This window comes from Poeciliopsis prolifica, unplaced genomic scaffold (genome assembly GCF_027474105.1).
Source record: "Poeciliopsis prolifica strain line A6 unplaced genomic scaffold, Auburn_PproV2 SCAFFOLD001, whole genome shotgun sequence".
Classification (NCBI taxonomy): Eukaryota; Metazoa; Chordata; class Actinopteri; order Cyprinodontiformes; family Poeciliidae; genus Poeciliopsis; species Poeciliopsis prolifica.
The window spans coordinates 18,834,441-18,854,370 of NW_026562376.1; the positions used below are offsets into that span (position 1 = coordinate 18,834,441).

The 19,930-nt window shown below is 38.5% G+C and overlaps 1 protein-coding gene across 4 annotated transcripts in view; it reads left to right on the forward strand.

Annotated features, from left to right (window-relative positions):
* plxnb2b (plexin b2b) overlaps window positions 1-19,930 on the forward strand; it is a 150,692-nt gene that overhangs the window by 123,005 nt on the left and 7,757 nt on the right. For all 4 annotated transcript variants that reach the window (XM_055029003.1, XM_055029022.1, XM_055028995.1 and 1 more), the window contains 13 exons: window positions 1,898-2,095; window positions 3,183-3,347; window positions 5,671-5,807; window positions 6,920-7,020; window positions 7,346-7,575; window positions 9,011-9,192; window positions 11,865-11,931; window positions 13,946-14,092; window positions 15,236-15,392; window positions 16,860-16,960; window positions 18,740-18,824; window positions 19,198-19,349; window positions 19,555-19,715. In XM_055029003.1, the coding sequence (XP_054884978.1) occupies window positions 1,898-2,095; window positions 3,183-3,347; window positions 5,671-5,807; window positions 6,920-7,020; window positions 7,346-7,575; window positions 9,011-9,192; window positions 11,865-11,931; window positions 13,946-14,092; window positions 15,236-15,392; window positions 16,860-16,960; window positions 18,740-18,824; window positions 19,198-19,349; window positions 19,555-19,715 (1,883 nt within the window). The remainder of the gene's footprint in view (window positions 1-1,897; window positions 2,096-3,182; window positions 3,348-5,670; window positions 5,808-6,919; window positions 7,021-7,345; window positions 7,576-9,010; window positions 9,193-11,864; window positions 11,932-13,945; window positions 14,093-15,235; window positions 15,393-16,859; window positions 16,961-18,739; window positions 18,825-19,197; window positions 19,350-19,554; window positions 19,716-19,930) is intronic.

Consider the following 19,930-nt stretch of genomic DNA (forward strand, 5'->3'; position numbering starts at 1 on the left):
CATGAACATGAAAAGGTCTTTATGAATCTGATCATGAATTGTCATTCGGTAAATAATAACACTTTTAATGCAAAGTTTCATTGAAACATGCATTAAAAGTTCATTAAAAGCATCAGCTTTGCGTTATAGTGCAGTTATTCACCAAATAATGCAAAGTTGACATTTTTATTGGAGTTTTATTGCAGCTTGTAGTACGACTTTAAATTAAAAATGTCATTTTTTACCTAATGACACGTCATGACAGCAGACATAAACATTCATGACAGGTGCTATGTCATGGTTACGACAGTGTCATGCTGGTCTTATGTGCACCCCGACAAATAAAGTGTTACCCAGAAATGTAAGTTAAGCTTGAATTTCATGCTTTTATTTCTGTTTTCTAAATCAAAACGATCTTTAAAACTACATTACATTTTCCCTATCTACAATATTAAGAATAACACTTAATATTGTCTGCATTTATCTTAAACTAATTTACTGAAATATTCTTGGAAGATTTAGCTTCCCTGTAAGCCAGTGAACGAGCATTTAGTTGTTTAGGAGAATTGCTTTAGGAACTCAACGATTCCTTTGCATTTCTTGGTTTTGCCTCAGAAAAGGCATCGCTGTTGTTACTCCTGCTGTCTGACAAACTGTCTGCAGCCCCTAAGACCCTCTAAAAAGAACAACCTTGCTGTCATCAGTCCACAAAATGTTGCATAATTTCTCTTCAGACAAGGAAAATTTTGGTTTTTGGTCAACTTTAGCATCTTTTAATCCTCAGCTTGTTCTTCTGGGGCTCTCATGTATCTTATAAAGACAGATTTAAATATTCTTGCATGTTGTTCTAGTTTGGTTTTCCCTTTGAAAGTATTTGAGGTTATTTTAGCTAAGCAGCTTTATTACCACTGTGTTTTCCCCTTTCCGATTAGCTTCTTAATCAAAACATGCTTCTGTTTTAAAAAGTATGAGGGACAACGTACTTCATTCAGGTTATCATATTGGAATGCACCGTAGCCAACATTTGCTGAATGTCCTTTCTGCTGGATCTGTTTTTTTTTTTAAGTTATTTGTCGTGTCTGCTTAGCTACGCAGGACTGATCTTATTTTAAACAAAAGCTTATGTCATGTCAGCTTTCAAACAAAAGGACTTAGCTGATTAGCATTCTTGAACTAAACATTTTCTCTGCATTTTGTTTCATATCAAACTAGACCTGAATATAAAATATACAGACTTATGTAATGAATAGAAAACATACATGAAAGTTACATGGTGAAAAAAAGATGCTCTGTTTTTTTTTCTTTTCACAAATCAATGCAAAAGTATGAGTTTTTAAAAAAAACTGCAAATGTACTTGTTTTTTGGAAATTAGTCAGACAAATTAACGCTTTAAGGCAAACGACTTATAAGTCACACAAATGAACCTGAAGAAAAATGTAAGTGTTTGAATTCATGTGAATTACAGCACACCTTTGCCTTGTAAAGGTAAACTGTGATGAAGATTGCTGGGGGGTTTTCAGTCTGCTATCAAAACAATCAGTGAGTGACAAAGTATTAAAAAAAAACACAAACTAAAAGAAGTTTAATAAAGCCCTGAAATGCTGTTGGAGGAGTGACTGATTTGTGACTCATCAGAGGGAGATGCTGCTCTCTGTGGCAGATTGGAGTCTGGAAGATTTCAAAGACGTGCATAATTTTATCCTCTTTGTTGTACAAAAAAACTGCAAAAAAAACCCCAGCAACAATAAAACAAAGGCCTTTCAACACCTACTATTTGCTTTTTGAATCTCTAATCCCAGTCGATAGCTTTCTGTGCTCGTACTGGTGTGTTTTCACTCGTGTCTTTTCTTCCTCACTAATTTTGTTCACATCTTTTTTTTTTTTTTTTCAAAAAACTGTCACTCTGACACAACTCAGGAAGCCCACGAGAAGAACGACACGGTCGTCCAGTTTCGTTCTCCAACGGTAAGCGGCTCTCAGAGCCAGGACTTCAGAACCTACATCCAGCTGGACAACTGGGTAAAGGAGCTCAAGTCCTTCAAATACTACGCCAACCCCGTCTTCGAGAACGTGACGAAGAAGGTCATCACCGAGACCAGCATCATCATCGTCAAGGTTAGCACTCGCTGCACCGACTTCCGTTGCTCGAAACAATTAAGAGAAGTTGCTTTATCTGACATGAGAATTAAAATGAAAAGGGGGGGGGGAATTGCTGAGTTGCACTTCTGACACATTAACATTACTTAGCTGCTCATAGCCTTCTCGGCTCTGTTGCGCATAAAAGCTATGCAAATAACAGAGCACTTGTTATCTTTAAGTGTTGGTTGGAAATAATGAATGCAAATTAGTGTTGCAGTTAGCAGACCTTATAGAAATATAAGAGAATAGCTTAGGAAAAAAAAGGTTTGGGCCTCTTTGTGGTATTCTGTTAGGGATTACAATATTAAATAAAAATTAATGTTTTTTGTGGTTTAGATTAAGTCATTCTTTAAATCTACACAAATGTTCATGTCTTCAGATTTTTTCCACATAATTAAAAAGACACTTTGGACCTCCTAGTTGAATATTTCCACATATCTTATTCCAATTTCAAAATTGGAATAAGCCTCACTCTTGTTTACTGTTGAAGTATGACAGAGAAACCAATTGCACTTATTTGTTAACCTGCTTTTTTCCCCCTTAAATTGGAAGTTTGAAACAGAAAAAAAACTGAATTGTCATTGTTGTATTGATTGTGCACATTGTTCAATTTACATTTTCTTACTCCAATAAAATTATGACAAAGCTAACAGTCTGAGTTAATGTTTTGAGCTCAGATCAGAATAAACATGGGAGCTTTTCCGTTATTTTGTTGTGGTTTACGTAAACCTCCCTTGTATTAAAATTATAGGAAGTTTGACTTGTCGACTCCTAAGTGATTTGATTTGACAGAAATGTAAAGTTGATTTTCTTAAGTGAACAACTGCTTGTAATTATGCCTGCAGCAAGTATAATCTTAAGAATTTAAATGACTTCTAATTACTTTTCAACCCTTAAACAGAAAGGGACTGTTAAGCGTTTGCTCTTTTCACCCATTTCTAATTAAAAAGCCTAGAATAATGCTCGCTCTGCTCTTTTCATCATTTATCTCATTTTGTTTTTTTCTTCTCCCATCCTGTTCGGTCTCAACACGGTGAGCGTTTCTGTTGCTCTTCTCATGCAGGGTCGAGGGTTCTCCAGGGCCATGACCGCCAAGGAAGCCCAAGCGTTTGTGGGGGACATTCAGTATCAAGTCAACACGCTTCAGGACGACAAGCTGTTCCTGGACCCACCTTCCAGTAAGCCCCGGCAGCGCCGAGACACCCGCCCTGAGCTGCTGGACCTGATGGTAAGAACAGATAAAGACCAAGAGCTGAAGCATGGAGGAAAAGTCCAGCATAATGTAAAACTACTGTCCAATATTTTAATTTGCAAACAAATATTTAAATAAATAAATGGGACAAATTCAAATTGTTGTTTGAGAGTTAAATATGGTCTGAAACGCTTCTTTTTTGGACTTAAATTATTTGAAGGAATGAACGAGTTAATACGTGAATATAAATATCCAAAATCTAGTTTGGAGGTCAAATAAGCAAAAATGCCCCCAACTGTTTGGTGTGATTATACTTGTAGTATAGTTACAACATAACAAGCAAACAGTTTCTTGCAAAATTACTCATACCACTTGAACTTTTCCATGTTTTTTCACATCACAACCACAAACATCAATATATTTCTGCACAAAAGACCAACACATAGTGGTTATACAATTGTGAAGTAGAAAGAAAATGACACGTTTGACAAATAAAAAACTGAGAGTTGAACTGTATGTACTGTGATCTCTGTAGAAAACAGCTGCTCTGTGACGACATCAGAGGTTGAAGAAAACATAAAGGAACAAAGAGTATCATGAAGCAGACAGGTCAGGGATAAAGTTGTGAAGTTTAAAGCAGGCCATTTTGCCATTTTGCTGTGTACAAATTCACCCTAACTCATACAAAATGACACATTTTCACTTGCTGTGCCGGTTTAATATTTGAACCTGACAATTATTTGAAAACAAATTGAAATGCACTTAAATAAATAAATGTACACTCTTTGTTCCTGTATGAACTTGACACAGGCTCTCTGTGCAGCCTTTGCAGCTACAAACTTTAAAACGGAGAAATGTTCTTGGTCGTGGAGTGGAAGTGTAAATGAGAAGAAAATCAAAAAGTACATGTCCCTCAAATCTGCACTGAGAAACATTATTACTTGAGTAAATGTTCTTTGCAAAACTCCAGACCCTTATGCAGATGTATAGAAGAGAACAGCTATTCGTTATGAGTGTCTGTCGGCTGTGGTTCTCCGCATGTCCTCTATACGTCTTGAGACTTTTTCTTTTTTCCTTTTCTCCAGCTGAAGAATTTCTCTGTTGCTACAGGCCCCTTTAATTACATTTAATTATATCCAACCCACAATTGTGATGAATAGAGTAATCTCTCCCATGGGTAGTACCTAAAAGTGAGCTATTGTTTCATTTCTGCGGCTGTTCTGTGCTGCATAGTTAAGGAACATGACTGGACTATCAATAGTACAAGATGCGCGCAGTAAAGAAAGGAGAGTACACTGGAATCAGGCATAACATTATGATCACTGACAGGTGAAGCTGCACCACTGATCACTTGTTCATAGTGGTACCTGTTACTGAGTGGGACATTTTATCCTCAAAGTTATGTTATAAAGAGAGAAATAGACAAGAGTAAGTATTAGTTATGTTCTCTTCGGAAGGTGTCAGAAGATACTGTGCATCCCAGTTTATAGTGCTGCTGTTTTGGCAGCAAATGGAGACCATAATGTCACCCTGAACAATTTTATGTGTAAACATTTGTCTGCTTTAAAAGGAAACGGTGGCCTCTTCACAGCAGCAGTTTTGCATATGCTTTGTATGTCTGTTGCTGATTGTACAAAGGATGGGCAATATGGACTGAAATTCTCATGTTCTCATGTTTTTTGGCATTTTTTATGATAAAAATTACACTAAAATGTTCTCATGGAAATATATGTTTACAATCATAAGCAACCCCTACTTCTCTAAAAGTAAAACTTACATTATTGGATGGGCCATTTACATTAGAACCACCAAACACCACATAATAATTATGTTCAAGCATCTATTCAAATATATTGATATTAGTTGATGGTCTTCTTGTACCAACAGTAAAGAAAGTTACTTTAACAATCCCAACTGTCAGTTTTTGGGGTTTAAAGTAGGAACTTGCATTTCAACAATATTTTTTGTCTCTTCATTGTAATCAACAAAGCAATAATTGTTTCTTCCCGGTTTGCACTGCAGGCTTTTTACGGATTGGTCACAGCAGTTTTGTGTAATTGCAATTAGATTTTGGAAGAGTCACCTTCAGTTATTAAAATAAAATGTATTAATTTACGTGATGCATTTAGTTAAATATACTTTGTTGAAGGCCAGTATGTAGAACACACTGGCTTTCTGCTGGAGTGAAGCCGATCTTGTTCATTTTTTCACCACTAAAATGGATTTCAGCTGAAGTAGGAGCAGATTCACGTTTGTATATTTGTGTGTTGCTTTGCACGCTTTCCGCCACTGACTGTTTCTGGGTAAAACGTGCGTCATTCTATACATTACAAGAGTTTTCCACTGTGTTTCTCCACAGATCAAGTTTGGAAAGGGAGAGTGGGTAATCGGCTCTGTGCAGTATGAAAAGAAGAACGATTTGTCTCTCTACATAATCATCCCTGCAGTTATTGTGCCCATGCTGCTCATCATCATCATTTCAGTCTACTGCTACAGGTGAATTATTCTCACTCCCATGTGGTAAAATGCAGTGGCTGGGATTCAGACTAATGCTGATTTAATTACAAATCAGAATTTTTAAAAAAACAGTCTCAGTGTTCACACATGCACAAAACGATTCACAAATCCAATGCAAGATTCACAGTTTTAATGGCAAGGCAAATGTATCTTGAGTTTCCAGCTTCTTCTGGTCTGTAAATTTTGCTTCATTCGTGTGCGAGTGAAGAGACTCTCCTGACTTGACTCAACCCACAGATGTCATCTTCTTAACAGCGAATCAGTTATCTTCCTTATTTCAGCCAATCATAAGAACACACCCCACGTGGAGGGTGCAACTTGTGCATAAGCCAATCATATTAACCCATTTCAACAGCGCTTGCAGCCATGTTGAAGTTCAGACAGTTTACAACTCAACATGTCTCAAAGGCAGCAACAGTGAAGCAGCAAGATATTTAGCTATTTATCCACGTTATGAGAAGATTTTAATTATGAATGTTAATTGGTTTAATTGTGCAAACCAGCAAGCTGTGTAAGAGGGGCTACAGTACCAAGCTATGCTAACCACAAAATTGAATTTCTTGAAATGAAGCCAAAGCAAGGTAACAGATTGGGGTTTTGTGAAATTACTGGCCCTAGAGCTTTCCTCAGCCCCAAGATAATAATAGCGTTGGTTTTAAAGTTCTGGTCTTTAGATGATCAGTTATTAGAGCAAGGTAATTATTCATTTAAATTACACTTTTCAAAAACACAAAGTGATTATTTTACCTATCCTACAAGGCTGAGCATGCTGCCTGCCAAAATATGTGCCCCTTCTAAAATACAGGAAGATGTGAACACTGGTGTGAGCATTGGGGTAAAAATTGTACGTTGGTGTTAATGACAAGGTGGCAGCAAGGTGGCAGTGCCGGAGCTCCCACAGTCGCCACGAGTTTGGAATAACGCAGAGCTGCAAGTTGTGTTTGCATCAGAAATACACATATGAATCTTGCTCTGTGCATTTGTGAACACTGACACTGTTTTACCGCCATGGTGCAGCGCAGGTGAAATGTTTTATCGGACCTAATGGTCAATGCATTTACATCTTACCTCTCCTCTTTGTATGCGTTTAGGAGAAAGAGTCAACAGGCCGAAAGAGAATATGAGAAAGTCAAGCATCAGCTGGAGAACCTGGAGGAGAGCGTTAGAGACCGCTGCAAGAAGGAGTTCACAGGTAATACGAAACCAGCTGCTAATTCTCAGCAATGTGATTAATGTCTGACGAAGAGTGTTTCATTGCTGTGATTTTTTTTCCCACTGCAATTAATTCAGCTCTCCCTCTTAGTATTGTTCTGTCATCAGAATGAGAAGTGGTTTAGCAAAAACGGTTATGTAAAGCGGTCTTTTTATGTGGAATTGATTTTTCCTGGAAGGTTTTTTTTTCTGTCTCTAACAACATAATTTAGACAGCTCAGCAGTGCACAAAGGAAACAGAAAACAAATCCAACAGCTTATTAGGTAAAAATACAGTAATTTTCATTTTTTGTTGCATTTTGCAGACCTGATGATTGAAATGGAAGACCACACGAACGAGTTGAGCGAGGGACGAATACCCTTCCTGGACTATAAGACCTACACCGACAGGGTCTTCTTCCTGCCGTCTAAAGATGGAGCCAATGACGTGATGATCACAGGGAAGCTGGACATCCCACAGACTCGGAGGGCGACCGTGTCTCAGGCGCTCAACCAGTTCTCCAACCTTTTGAACTCCAAAACGTTTCTGATTAATGTAATTACACCAAAAATTACTTTCCAACAGGCTTTTTCCATGATATTTTTATACTTAAATAAACTTGGCGAGAAACCGACATGTTAGATGGATCAAGACTAGGAAAATTAGACTTATTACCTTGGATTATTCCAACATTATAATCTCAAACTAAGTTCTCACTCCTGATAATGTTTGCTATGTTGAATATTAAGTCTTTTAGCATTTGTGAAATTTAGGACTAACTCTTTGTTGTTTTTGTGTCGTTCTATCAACACACACTGTCTGCACTGTACACTTTAGAATGTTACAGCACCGTTTGACTCGTGTTCATGAGAAAGGATAAAAATCAACAGTCCATATTTAAATCTGCCTCTCTTGCTCAGTTTCATAAATTTAATTTCAAAGGACAGGCAGTGGTTATGCCACCTCTGTGGCAGTACAAACTTGCAGCAAGCACAGCTGAAGACGTGCATTTATCATGCAGTTGTTTATGCGCAGACAGCTGCAGAAACACTCACCATTTGTTCCTGTGACAGTTTTCATTTGGAAGATCCCTTACGTGCATTTATCTCTGGTGTTATTTTACGGGCGTGTCGGATAATATCTGCAACTTTTTCTTTTCAGTTGTGTTTTCACTTGAAGCCCCTGAACACTTTCAGTTCTGTGTTTGAATTTATGATTTATGACATAGAATGTAAAATTAAAGGCGTTATGTTGCCTGCAGAACACTGAACTTTGGGTTTCAATGTATACAACGATGACAAAATGATTATCGGCAGTGTCAATAGGTGACATCAGAAAGATCAGAGGAAGAAATCAGGATTGTTGTTTGGAGTTTAATGCCCAGGCTCTGTAAATTTCATCACAGTGGTGAATTTCCTCTGGCACCAAAAACTAATTAAAGAGCTTTTTGGTCAATGTTATATATTGCTATTTATAAGCATAAATCATTTAAGTATCACTTTTCACAATACCTTTTGTGCCATGAAGCTAATATTTATATTAAACTTTGATTCAGTTTGGTTTTGAAAATCCAACTTAATTCCTGTCACTGTGTAGAGAGTGAATATAGAGTCTATTTTAAAGTCAGACTGCTGGCCTTTAAATTGAGGCCTGTCATGTTGGTGATGCGGCATCAGAATAGCTGAAGACTGAGCTGGGAGATACGTGTGAAGCTTCCTATTAATCCAATATTGCTGGCACAGGAACAACCTCTGAAGTGTTAATGGTGTGTGTGTGTGTAGGGGGATTCTTCTCCCACTAATTGGGATCATTTCTAAGCCACAATGTTTTTACAGGGCAAAACTAAAATTACCTTGATGATTATAATTTTCACTGGCATTAGTCATTTGATAATTTAAAAGCATATCATGGCAGGATTTGCTTCAGCGTGAGTAAACCTCATCGCGATCGCTAATTCACTTCATCCTCCGCCTGTGTCTGCGTGTTGCAGTTTATCCGCACCTTAGAGCGCAGTCACGACTTCAACGCCAGGGCCAAGGTGTACTTTGCCTCCTTGCTTACCGTGGCCCTGCATGGGAAGCTGGAGTACTACACGGACATTATGAGGACATTGCTGCTGGAGCTGATGGAGGAGTATGTCCACAGTAAGAACCCCAAGCTGATGCTGCGTAGGTGAGTGAGAACCAACTTCACGCGCTGCTTTTCCTCAAATTTCAAAGCTGACTTTTCAATTTGTGCTTCCAGCAGCTCAAATTTTACATAAGTAAGGTATCTTTTTTGTTTGACTAGATTGCTTGCCACCACATTTATTGAATATTTTTTTTGTAGTATTCTCCTGTTTTTTGGCTCTGCAGGGTCAGGAGAAAAGCGAATAGGTGGATATTAGCTGTTCTCCTGCTTAGTCAAACTTTTTCACAGGTCGCTAAAGGTCTTCGTGCTGAAGCTCTGCAAGGCGTCTCTCCATTTCTAGACTTTGGCATTGATCTCACCAGACAGTTGAGGCGGACTGGGAATGGGCTCAAGATGCATCGGACTGTTTCATTCTGGTGCCATATTTTCGGTTGAATTTTGCACTCACTACTGTAGTCCTATTTGAACGAGCCAGACTGCAGCTCAGTCTATTCCAGTCCTCCTCCTTCTGTTCTTCCTTCTGTTTTTTCTTTTTCGTCCTTGGAGCCCACCGCGATCCCCACAGATGACTGCCGTTCATTTTTAGCATCTTTGATAACGTCTAAAATTTTATGTCTGACAGACTCTTAAAACTCGAAATACATCTACAAATAACATTCATCTTTTACCAAGAGTTGTGCTTTAAAATCTTTAATTAGAAAATGAATGATGTATAATTGAAACAGTTTGAAGGTGAGAATACACACAGTTCTGGCCAGAAATTTACTGTAGTCGTCATTGATAGAAATATCTGGTGTAGATTCTCATTCATTAAGGACAGGACAATCCTAAGCGCTTAATTAGAAGTCAGTAGAATTGCTTCTATTTTTATGTTTTTGGAAGATGTTCAGCCGTCATCCAAAAAGTTTCTTCAGTTCTCCAACATGGCTTATGAATTTTTTCAGAACAATCACACTAAAGTAGCAATTTGACCATGTAAGTCACTCGCTCCAGGTTTATGTTGTTGTTTAACGATATAAAAAGATGAGTCAGATTTCATCTTTCTAACACCTACTCTGTAACACTTTCTTTTTCTTCAGTCACTTTTTCTTCTTTAGCAATTTTTCACCTGCGAAAAAAAACAACTCGCATAGTTTGGGATATGTTTCGATGGTTGAACAAAAATGTGAATATTATGCTGAATAAAGGGTCGGACCTGCAGTGACTTGCTTGTCCTAATTGCCCCTTTAGTGACTTAAAAGGCCTTATTAATGTTATTGTTCAAACTACAATTTATTATCTTGATACTTCCAGAATATTCAGAACTGAAGAAGCCTTTTGGATGAGAGGCGAAACATCTGAAAGGATGAAAGGATGTGAAGTCCCCTTGTACTGGAGCACTTGTCAGGGATGACTGAGTATCTACAGCAGACATTTAATGTAAATGTCATGTCAATTACAATAAACTTTGAAAACAATAATAGGCTTTGCAAGAGTGACTTTTTCTCCAGCCTTGAGTCTGTATATATTGGAGAAAAATTCTACAGTAAATACAAACTCTCATTCTTATTTCTGAATTTCACCTTTGCAAAAGGATCATATTAAAATGCTCAAATAAAAAGTAATGTGACGCACTCGCCCGTGATGATTTGACGTAAACCTGGGACCAGAACTATCTCATTTGCATTAAAACATTCCCAAATACTGTTTTTATTTAAAAATTTTGACTTTAAAATCCTAATGTTTTTCCCTTTTTTTGACTTTGCCAACTGGATTAGTCTTTTAAAATATACTGCTCAAAAAAATAAAGGGAACACTCAAACAACTCCAAGTAAATCAAACTTCTGTGAAATCAAACTGTCCACTTAGAAAGCAACACTGATTGACAATCAATATCACCTGCTGTTGTGCAAATGGAATAGACAACAGGTGGAAATTATTTTCATAATTATTTCATTAATTCAGATCTAGGATGTGTTATTTGAGTGTTCCCTTTATTTTTTTGAGCAGTGTATTTCTGTTGTTTCAAAAAAAAAAAAAGGGACCTAACAGATTTCTTTGAAATGCATCATCCTCCCTGCAGTCCAGGCTGTTTGTTTGTTTGGTGTAACGATGCCATCAGTGTCAAATCGTCTCCTGATTACACAACAGTCGCTCATCGCCTCTGAGACGGGGTTATGTGATCCGAACTATCTGCTGTTCTGAGGCAGGCTGCGACTAGCTGCAAGCAGCAAGCACACATCCTAATTATTCCCCAGTGGAGAAGCTCATTATGTTGATTAGGCCATTGTACAAACACAGGCCCCTCTTATACGCGAGACATCTAATTAGGTATGCCACAAGTTAACAATGGGTGTCACCCGCCCGTCAAGTGACCGCTGACACGAGATTTTGATTAAAATATCTTGACGCTGATTAGCTGTTCAGAAAACGCTGAAGGGTTTTGGCATTTCCAGGAGCACATAATGGAGATGTTTGCTGTTCCGTTTTATTTATCCTTGATGTTGCTTTCAGTGGTGGTGATTTATTTATTAATTAATTTTTTTAAGCTGATCCATCTGGAACTCGCATAACATGCAGAATGACCCTTATGTAAATAATTGAATCTGTCCATGAAATTTCTGCTCTGATCTGCCATCCATCCCAATGCATATATTCAGTTGTCTGCTCATGCATTTCAAATTAAAACTGATATTATTTACATGTTTGATGTTTTCATCTCATCTCCTTTTCAGATCAGAGACGGTGGTGGAAAGGATGCTTTGTAACTGGATGTCCATCTGCCTTTACCAGTTTCTGAAGGTAACAGGATTTATTGTTTGGCACCTTAGAATCCATTAAATCGGTTTTGATGACTGAGCAGGTGAAGGCATATTAATTGGTCTTCGCATCATCAGGACAAAAAAAAAAGAAAAACCCACAGTATTAAAAATCAACTTTCAGTCACTCCTCTGCAGCACGACAGGAGCAAAAACAGCAATAAATTAGCACCGCCTGCTGCTATATGAGCAGGAGGGATGGAGGATAAGTTACAACAATTTTTCATATGTGTGCTTATTAAACGAGGCATAGATCTGAGGTTACATCTTTTTCAAGACATAGTGAAGATTTTTGTTATAAATGTTAACCAACATAAGCAACTATGATTAACATGGGATCATTCTGGGGATGTAATTAATACCCTAGGAGCAGTAACTTAGTGATTTTGCTTCAAAATGAAATGTGTTCCTTTTTGATCAGCTTACATGGTGTTTTGCTCTCTTTTTATGAAAATAAAAACACATATTGGTGATGAACTTTCTTACTAAATATTAACAACAAAAAAGATACTCACTTTGACATTTGAAATAAATCTTATGGATTCTCTCAGTGTTGTAGTCAAGACCACCTAACCCGAGATCAAGACAAGACCAAGACCAGCGCCCTGTGCTACATCACCCAATAAAAAGATTGGGTGATAAAAAAGATATGGGCATTTGCCCATATCATTCATGTCAGAAATCAGCAATCATTGAGGCTCCAGTCCAGGGCCGGCCCAAGCCTCCGTGGGCCGGCCCTGGACTAGAAATTTGGTTGTAGGGCCCTCTAATTCTGCTAATAATGTATCAGCAGTGCGATCATTAGCTCATTCACACACCTGCTATAAACTTATTGCATCTCTGACAGTGCTGCTTACATTATATACATGTATAACATAGGATACATTTATCGGCCAACTGATTTATCTACCTGTTGATTTCTGGGCGTCGATTTCCTTAATTTTGGGAGATCGTGATTGGCCGATACTTACACGTGAAGCTTATCTTGTCCCTTAATCTTATTGGTGTCTATTAACTCTTTAGAGAGCCTCTTTGTTGTGACACTACTCATGTACAAAAAAAATTGCAATATGTGTAGCATTTAAGCTTTTTATCGTTATTTTACATGTGAAAATCTGTCATTTAAAAAAGTCTTGTACATTTAAAAATCAGTCTCTGTCTTCTTCTGCTCTATGGTGAGAGGTTTGACTGACAGACTGACCCACTGGGTCAGGTCTGAAAATTTACAGTTAACAATATTAACTCCGCTGTTACCAACTCACCGACTTTCTTGCTATATTCAGCAACATTTCAGACAAAAAAAAAATTTTAATATCAACTAAAAACTGCAGTCGGTGCAGCTGACATTCTTTGATTAAATAAATTTCTCTTAAGCCTTACTCCAATAGCTAAAACTGTAATTTATACCTGGTGAGTCTTTCTCTGCTGAGAATGAAGATCGGTACTGGACTGATTATATGAATTCAAATTATTTAAACAGAAGTTTCACATAACTTAGAAGTTGATGGAAAAATAAAGATTGTTTGAGCCACAAAATGTTTATGCTCAGCAGCAAACCGCATATCCCCAACTATTAATTGAACTAAAGCAGTGACGTAAAACCGGATTCTTTCAAAATAAAACTCATGCTGAAGCTACAAAATGACATTATCAATTTTTTATTGATCGTAAAACGAGGCTCCACATTACTAACGGATCCAAGCCATTCTTGAAAAAATGATTATTAACCTTTCAGTTGAAGTTTCCTGATACTTGTCAAAATAAAAGTCATGCTTTTTCATGTTTGAGTTATTACCAGGGTAAAATCCAGCTTAATAATGAACTTTTTAAAGAAAACAACAAGACATTCTCTGCTTTGATGTTTGTGTGAATGTTGCGAATTAATCTTGAGTCGTCTGACAACGATTAACTTCCTGATAATAACAGAGAAAACCTCCCTTAAGTGTCGTTTTATTCCTGTGCATGTGTGTGTGTGTGTGTGTATGTGTGTGTACTAGGACACCGCAGGCGAACCCTTATACAAACTGTTCCGAGCCATCAAGCACCAGATTGAAAAGGGGCCAGTGGACGCCAGAGTGAAGAAAGCCAAGTACACGCTCAACGACACCGGCCTGTTGGGCGACGATGTCGAGTATTCTGTCCTGGTGAGATAAACTCACACGCACACGTTTCCGCATACATATTCGGAAACCCTGTCACAAAAACTGCACACACACTGCTTTCTGATTACACAGTGTTTTATGCGTGATGGGCTACAGAAACATGCTCACACAAATGCTCTGTGGTGTTGCCATAGTAGCCATACACAGGAAGAAATCTTAAGGCGACAAGCCTGCTTTCATGTGACATCCATTTCCCGTTGCCAGTGTTCTCATTCTTAAAAGAGAGAGGGGAAAAAAAAAACATCACTGGCGACTCATTCCAGGATAGCAGAAAAATGTGTGGTTGAGTACAAGTCGGAACAAGAATGGAGTACAAGCCCCCTCGGCGACCTTTCCTTGACCTTGCCACCTGCGCGTGCTCTGCATCCATTTGGGCAGCTTTCAGGAGTGGGAGGGGGAAGCCTGCACCTTTCATTTTAGTATTGTGTTTCAATAATGGACGCTAATCTGAGCACAGCTGTTTTCTGTTAAAGTCAGCACAAACAAAAAGACCCATGGGTAATGGCGTCGTCGAGGACAATTATCAAATTAGGCTGAATTACACATCTCCCGTTGTGATGGATCGCCTTCTGTGATTAAATTTCATGGGGAAGGGAGAATAGAGGGGGAGCAAAGACGAAACCAGTTGGATTTCGCATGCAGATGCCCACTATCTGCCTGTGAAATCTTTACCTCTGCCTTCCGTCCACAGCATGTTCACGTCAAATACAGATCAGTTATATGAGCTTTCAGCTGTGAATTTCTTTGCTGCCTGTCCACTGAGTGGTCAGTTTTCTCTAATAACTGGCAGAGTATAGTAGGTGACGTGGGTCAGGGTTTTCTCCAGCTGAGTCCTGGTCATTAGCCAGCCAAGGTGACAAAAGTCATGTCAGGTGTCAGTGCAGCATGCATGTGTGTGTGTGTGTGTGTGTGTGTGTGTGTGTGTGTGTGTGTGTGTGTGTGTGTGTGTGTGTGTGTGTGTGTGTGTGTGTGTTGAAATGCCCTGTTGCCATAACGGCAGCCTCCCAATTGGCTCCAGATGTGGACATTTGTCTGCATGCTTTTAATTCTCAGTACTCCATGCTGGTACACATGCTGTCTCCGACTCGGTAACGATGTGCATGTATCTGTGTGTTTACCTGTCAGACCCTGCAGGTGCTGGTTCAAGGTGAGGGTCCAGATGTGACACCCGTCAAGGTGCTGAGTTGTGACACCGTCTCGCAGGTGAAGGAGAAGATCATAGAGCAAGTATACAGGAACCTGCCTTACTCCCAGAGACCCAAGGTTGACAGCGTCACTCTGGGTAAGTATAGAAGAGGCACTAATGAGTCCTGTAACATGGTGAACTCTTGAGCTTTTGCACATTGGTCATGTCACAACCGCAAACCTTGACCAACACACAGTAGCTCATGGCCGTGAAAAAGAAAATGGTTCCTGATTTTCTTTTTTTCTGTAGAAATAAAACTCTCAAGCATTTCAGACATTTATATTCAGCCCCATAAAGAAAATTACAATTACCGTAATGAGTCATCTAAAGAGTCAATAATGTCCACCTGTTGTTTATTAGAGAACATTAGTGAACAAACTTTATCATGCAGACAGGTCACAATTGTGGAGAAATTTAAAGCAGGTTAATAATAACAACTAATAATCCAGGAAATATAATAATAATTCAAAAATTTAAGATTGAGACAGGGGAAAAGGTTCAACAACATGAAAGCCAGAGCAGCAATTTTGTATTTTTAAATCAAATCAAATTTGGTAGAATGGTCTAGTCAAAGCCCAAAGTTTAATTTGAATGAGAATTATGACAAGATTTGAATATTGCAATTCAGGACGTCTTTGTTAAATGTGGTTAAATGTAGACTAGTTTACAAAAAAATGAGCAAAAAACAGTCTCTGGAAGTACAAAGTTTGTGAAGAAAAGAACAAAGTGTTGATTCCCGCGTACAAGTGCGTGCCACATTTTAAAGATCATTTTAGAAAAAAAAAGAAAAAAAAAGACAAGATCAAGTTTGAAAAGCCATCTATGCTTTTCTGTCTACTTCAGTCGTGTGCTGCTTTGTGCTTCCCGCCAGTAAAATCCCAGTGAAGTGTGATCTACTCTGAAGCTGCAATGTGACACCAATTGTAAAGGTTTCAAAGTATGAACACTTTTACCAGGCACTTCAGATAAGTGGTTGCAAAATTATAAAAATCCAAAATATTTTCATTAAGATTAAATAAAGGCTTAATTTGGTGAAGGTCTGACTTTTATTTCCGCAACACGAAGCAATCCTTCATCCTTTAACAGAGTTATCTCTCCAGTGTAGACAGAAACCGTTGGGACCGACTTGAAAGGCTAAAGCTCCACAGATACCACATAACATCAAAGCCACTCGCATCACTCTGTAGATCTAATTTCTCCAGACGTTTTAGATAGAGAGCCATCTTTGTTCACAATTAATAAAAAGATGGCTCCCGAATATTTGCCGAAATCGTAAGTGAATCATCCAGACCATCACGTGTGTTGTCAAGTCTGCAGCGATGCAGAAAATGTTGGGGTGCAAAACACAGATTTTAATTAGTTCTAAATTATTCATAAGACTGATGTCTTTTCTTCACTTCCAACTTCCTCATGTGTGCTCTTAAAACCCCTGCAGAAAGCTGGTTGCCTGCCATGAATAAAATAACTAATTTAAATCTGTGTACTTACCTAAAATAAAAACATACATTTGTGGACATTTTCCAAAGTGTTTCAGTATACCTTCCATCCTCTTGCCGTTGACAGAGTGGCGGCCCGGCTCAACAGGACAGATTTTATCCGATCTGGATCTGACCTCCCAGAAAGAAGGCAGATGGAAGCGCATCAACACTCTGGCACACTACAATGTGAGTACCGGCAAAATATTTAATCCTAACTTTAAATGCGGTATCTTAACAATCACTGCTGCTGCAAAAAAAAAAGAAACACTTTGGATTTGATAAGAATGTAGGGAGATGAGTAGATAAACGTGGGTGTGTAGAAGCAAATGGAGCCTAATATTTTCACTTCATCTCAGTCACTCAGTCTGAGTTGCATATTGGAGCGATTTGCATGAAATCTGTCTGCAGCAGATTTTCTGACCTGAATACATTAGCACATATTGAGTTATTGTTTGTTCTTATCGCAAAACTGCCAAAGGTTTGAATTTTACACCATTTCTTGCTATTGCATGTACGACTGGAAATAATGAAAGAAAAGAAAGAAGAACACATCTGTTCTTCAATTCACAATCTGTCATCTCTAATATGAAGTATTTAGGGCAAAATAAATCTCTCCACCTCTTAGCTAAATAGCTACAAAATCTACATACAAAGTTGACGTGTGACACACAACACAGTGGCTGTGACTCTTTGCCATACTTTATGTCTGTCAAGTCACTTATTGGGGGAAAGGAATTACCATAATGAGGGGAAGAGGGGGATTCATGACAAGGACATTTCTCTTCACTTCTGCTTATGACCCCCACAGAGCATTGTGTTGTAAATTTAATGTAAAAATTCTGCCGCCATGAATATCCTACACATGTATTCAGAATATGCAGGGACTTTTGTGGCATATATAACAGGATGGCAGTCAGTGGATATGATTAATGGTTGAGAAAATGTGTGCATCATCAAGAAGCTTGGGAGTTTTTCTCCATGTACATCGCTCCCTGGCTAACTTACTTTCTAGTTAGGATATTATTATCAAACTCATTCTCAAGTCACCACTTTTCTTTAGACTTTTTCCCTGACCCTGCCTGCTTGCCAGTTTTGGTTCCCAACTGAATGTCACTAAATCTTCTTGCCACTGTATCGATTGTGAGACAATAAAGGTCACGCGGTAATATCCCCTACTTGCCGTGCTTTTCGGCTACTTAAATCCTGATCTTTCAGAGCGGCTTGGCCTCCTTTGAGCCTGCCTGCCTCTCCTTTGTTCTTAGACCTCAGCCTAACCGCCATGGATTCATCGCCCGTGTCAGAGTGCCGCTAATCACAGTGCATGTGCGGTCAATAACGGGGTGTGCCGCAGAAACCGGCCTCTAAATATCACAGTTAAGACCCACTGTTCATGTCTGCTCAGTCGCATTGATTGGAAATAAATTCTGGGGAAAACAAATGGGATTGAGAAACACAGTTGATATACAGCACAGGGCCTTGTTACAACTACCAAATCCAATGTATCTTACTGGGATTTTATGTGACAGACCAGCATAAAGTAGTTCATACGTTTTCTGAAAGAAATAAAATTCTAATTATTTTTCAAAAATATGCATAGACATTGCTGTTCACCAAAACTGTAATTCTGGAGCTCAAGTAGAAGAATCAGTACAACTATTAGTCTTGAATTCTACAAATTTTCTATTGTTTTTCTGGAAATGTGTCAAGAAAAGGAAGCTGTTTCTGCTATTAGCATTTCATAACAAGCCATGTAGGGCCACAGTGGGGGACTTTTTTGTTTGTGTGGACGTGGGCCTAATGGGGCTGAACATAAATATGTATCATATTTTTTATGCTTGATAAAAATGTTTTGTCTATGAAATTGAATCACAATGAAGTGCTGCTATTGGCTGTGTTTGAGTGTTGTTACAAGCCAATGCATTTATCAAATTCAAGTGATATTTTCTGACATCTGTGCCGTCGTAGGTACGAGATAATGCCACGTTGGTTTTGTCCAGAGTGCTTCACACACAGCAAAACTACGACCAGAACCAGGAAAACCACGAAGAACGTAAGTATCCAGCAGCACACATAATGAACATCTACAAGTACAATCCAAAAGATCAAACATAACATGGCATACAGATTATAGTACATTTCTTTGTCTTGTTTTCTTTGGGCTCCTAAAAAATCCCCACTCTCATTAAACATGCTAATATATCTTCTATGTATTCCACGCTCTTATATTATGCTGAAACTGTATGCATTTTTTCTTTATTCTTTTTTTTTGGGACACATTTGATGAGAGCTGTTTATCTTGTGTTTGCTTTCTTTCAAATCTGTCTGAAAATTCCCCCCTCATGTTTACTCATCAGAAATGCACATGGGTAATGAAACTGATCTAAAGTAAAGCCTGAACTTTTTTTGTTGTCTTTCCGCAACAGGAAACGCTCTGTTGGACGACGATAAAGTTTTCCATCTGGTGAGGCCACAAGACGAGCTGGATGAGATCAAATCCAAACGAGGGAGCATAAAGGACAAGTCGATGACCAAAGCCATTACAGAGATCTACCTGACTCGACTTTTGTCTGTAAAGGTAAAACACAAACACAAAACCGTATATATACAGTACCTCCTGACATTGGAGCATTTTGGGGGTCCAAATGGGATTAGGTGACGCCTCAGAAAGAACAGAAACGCTCAAAGCTTAAACCCAATATTTTTCTCCCAGGTTCGTCTCAGAGCTTTAACTTCAATAACTGTCAGCTAAACACTTTCACATTCTGTCTGTTCACTTTCAGGGAACACTGCAGCAGTTTGTGGACGACTTCTTCCGCAGCGTGTTGTGCTCCGGGGCCGTGGTCCCACCAGCTGTCAAATATTTTTTTGACTTCCTGGATGAACAAGCGCTGAAACACAACAATGTTGATGAGGAGACCATCCACATCTGGAAGACTAATAGGTAAAAAGATTGGAAACAGGAAACATATTGTACTTCAACCAGGTTCTATGCTGCTGTTCTGTTCTGATCTGATCAGGTAAAATAACATCAACTGAAAAGAAATGATACATAATTTTTCTAGTTTTTAATAAAACTGTTACTGGAATTTTTGATGCTTCAAATATAGCAGATACTCCAGGCTTATAAGTCTTGATTATGGTTAAGAAAGCATTAAC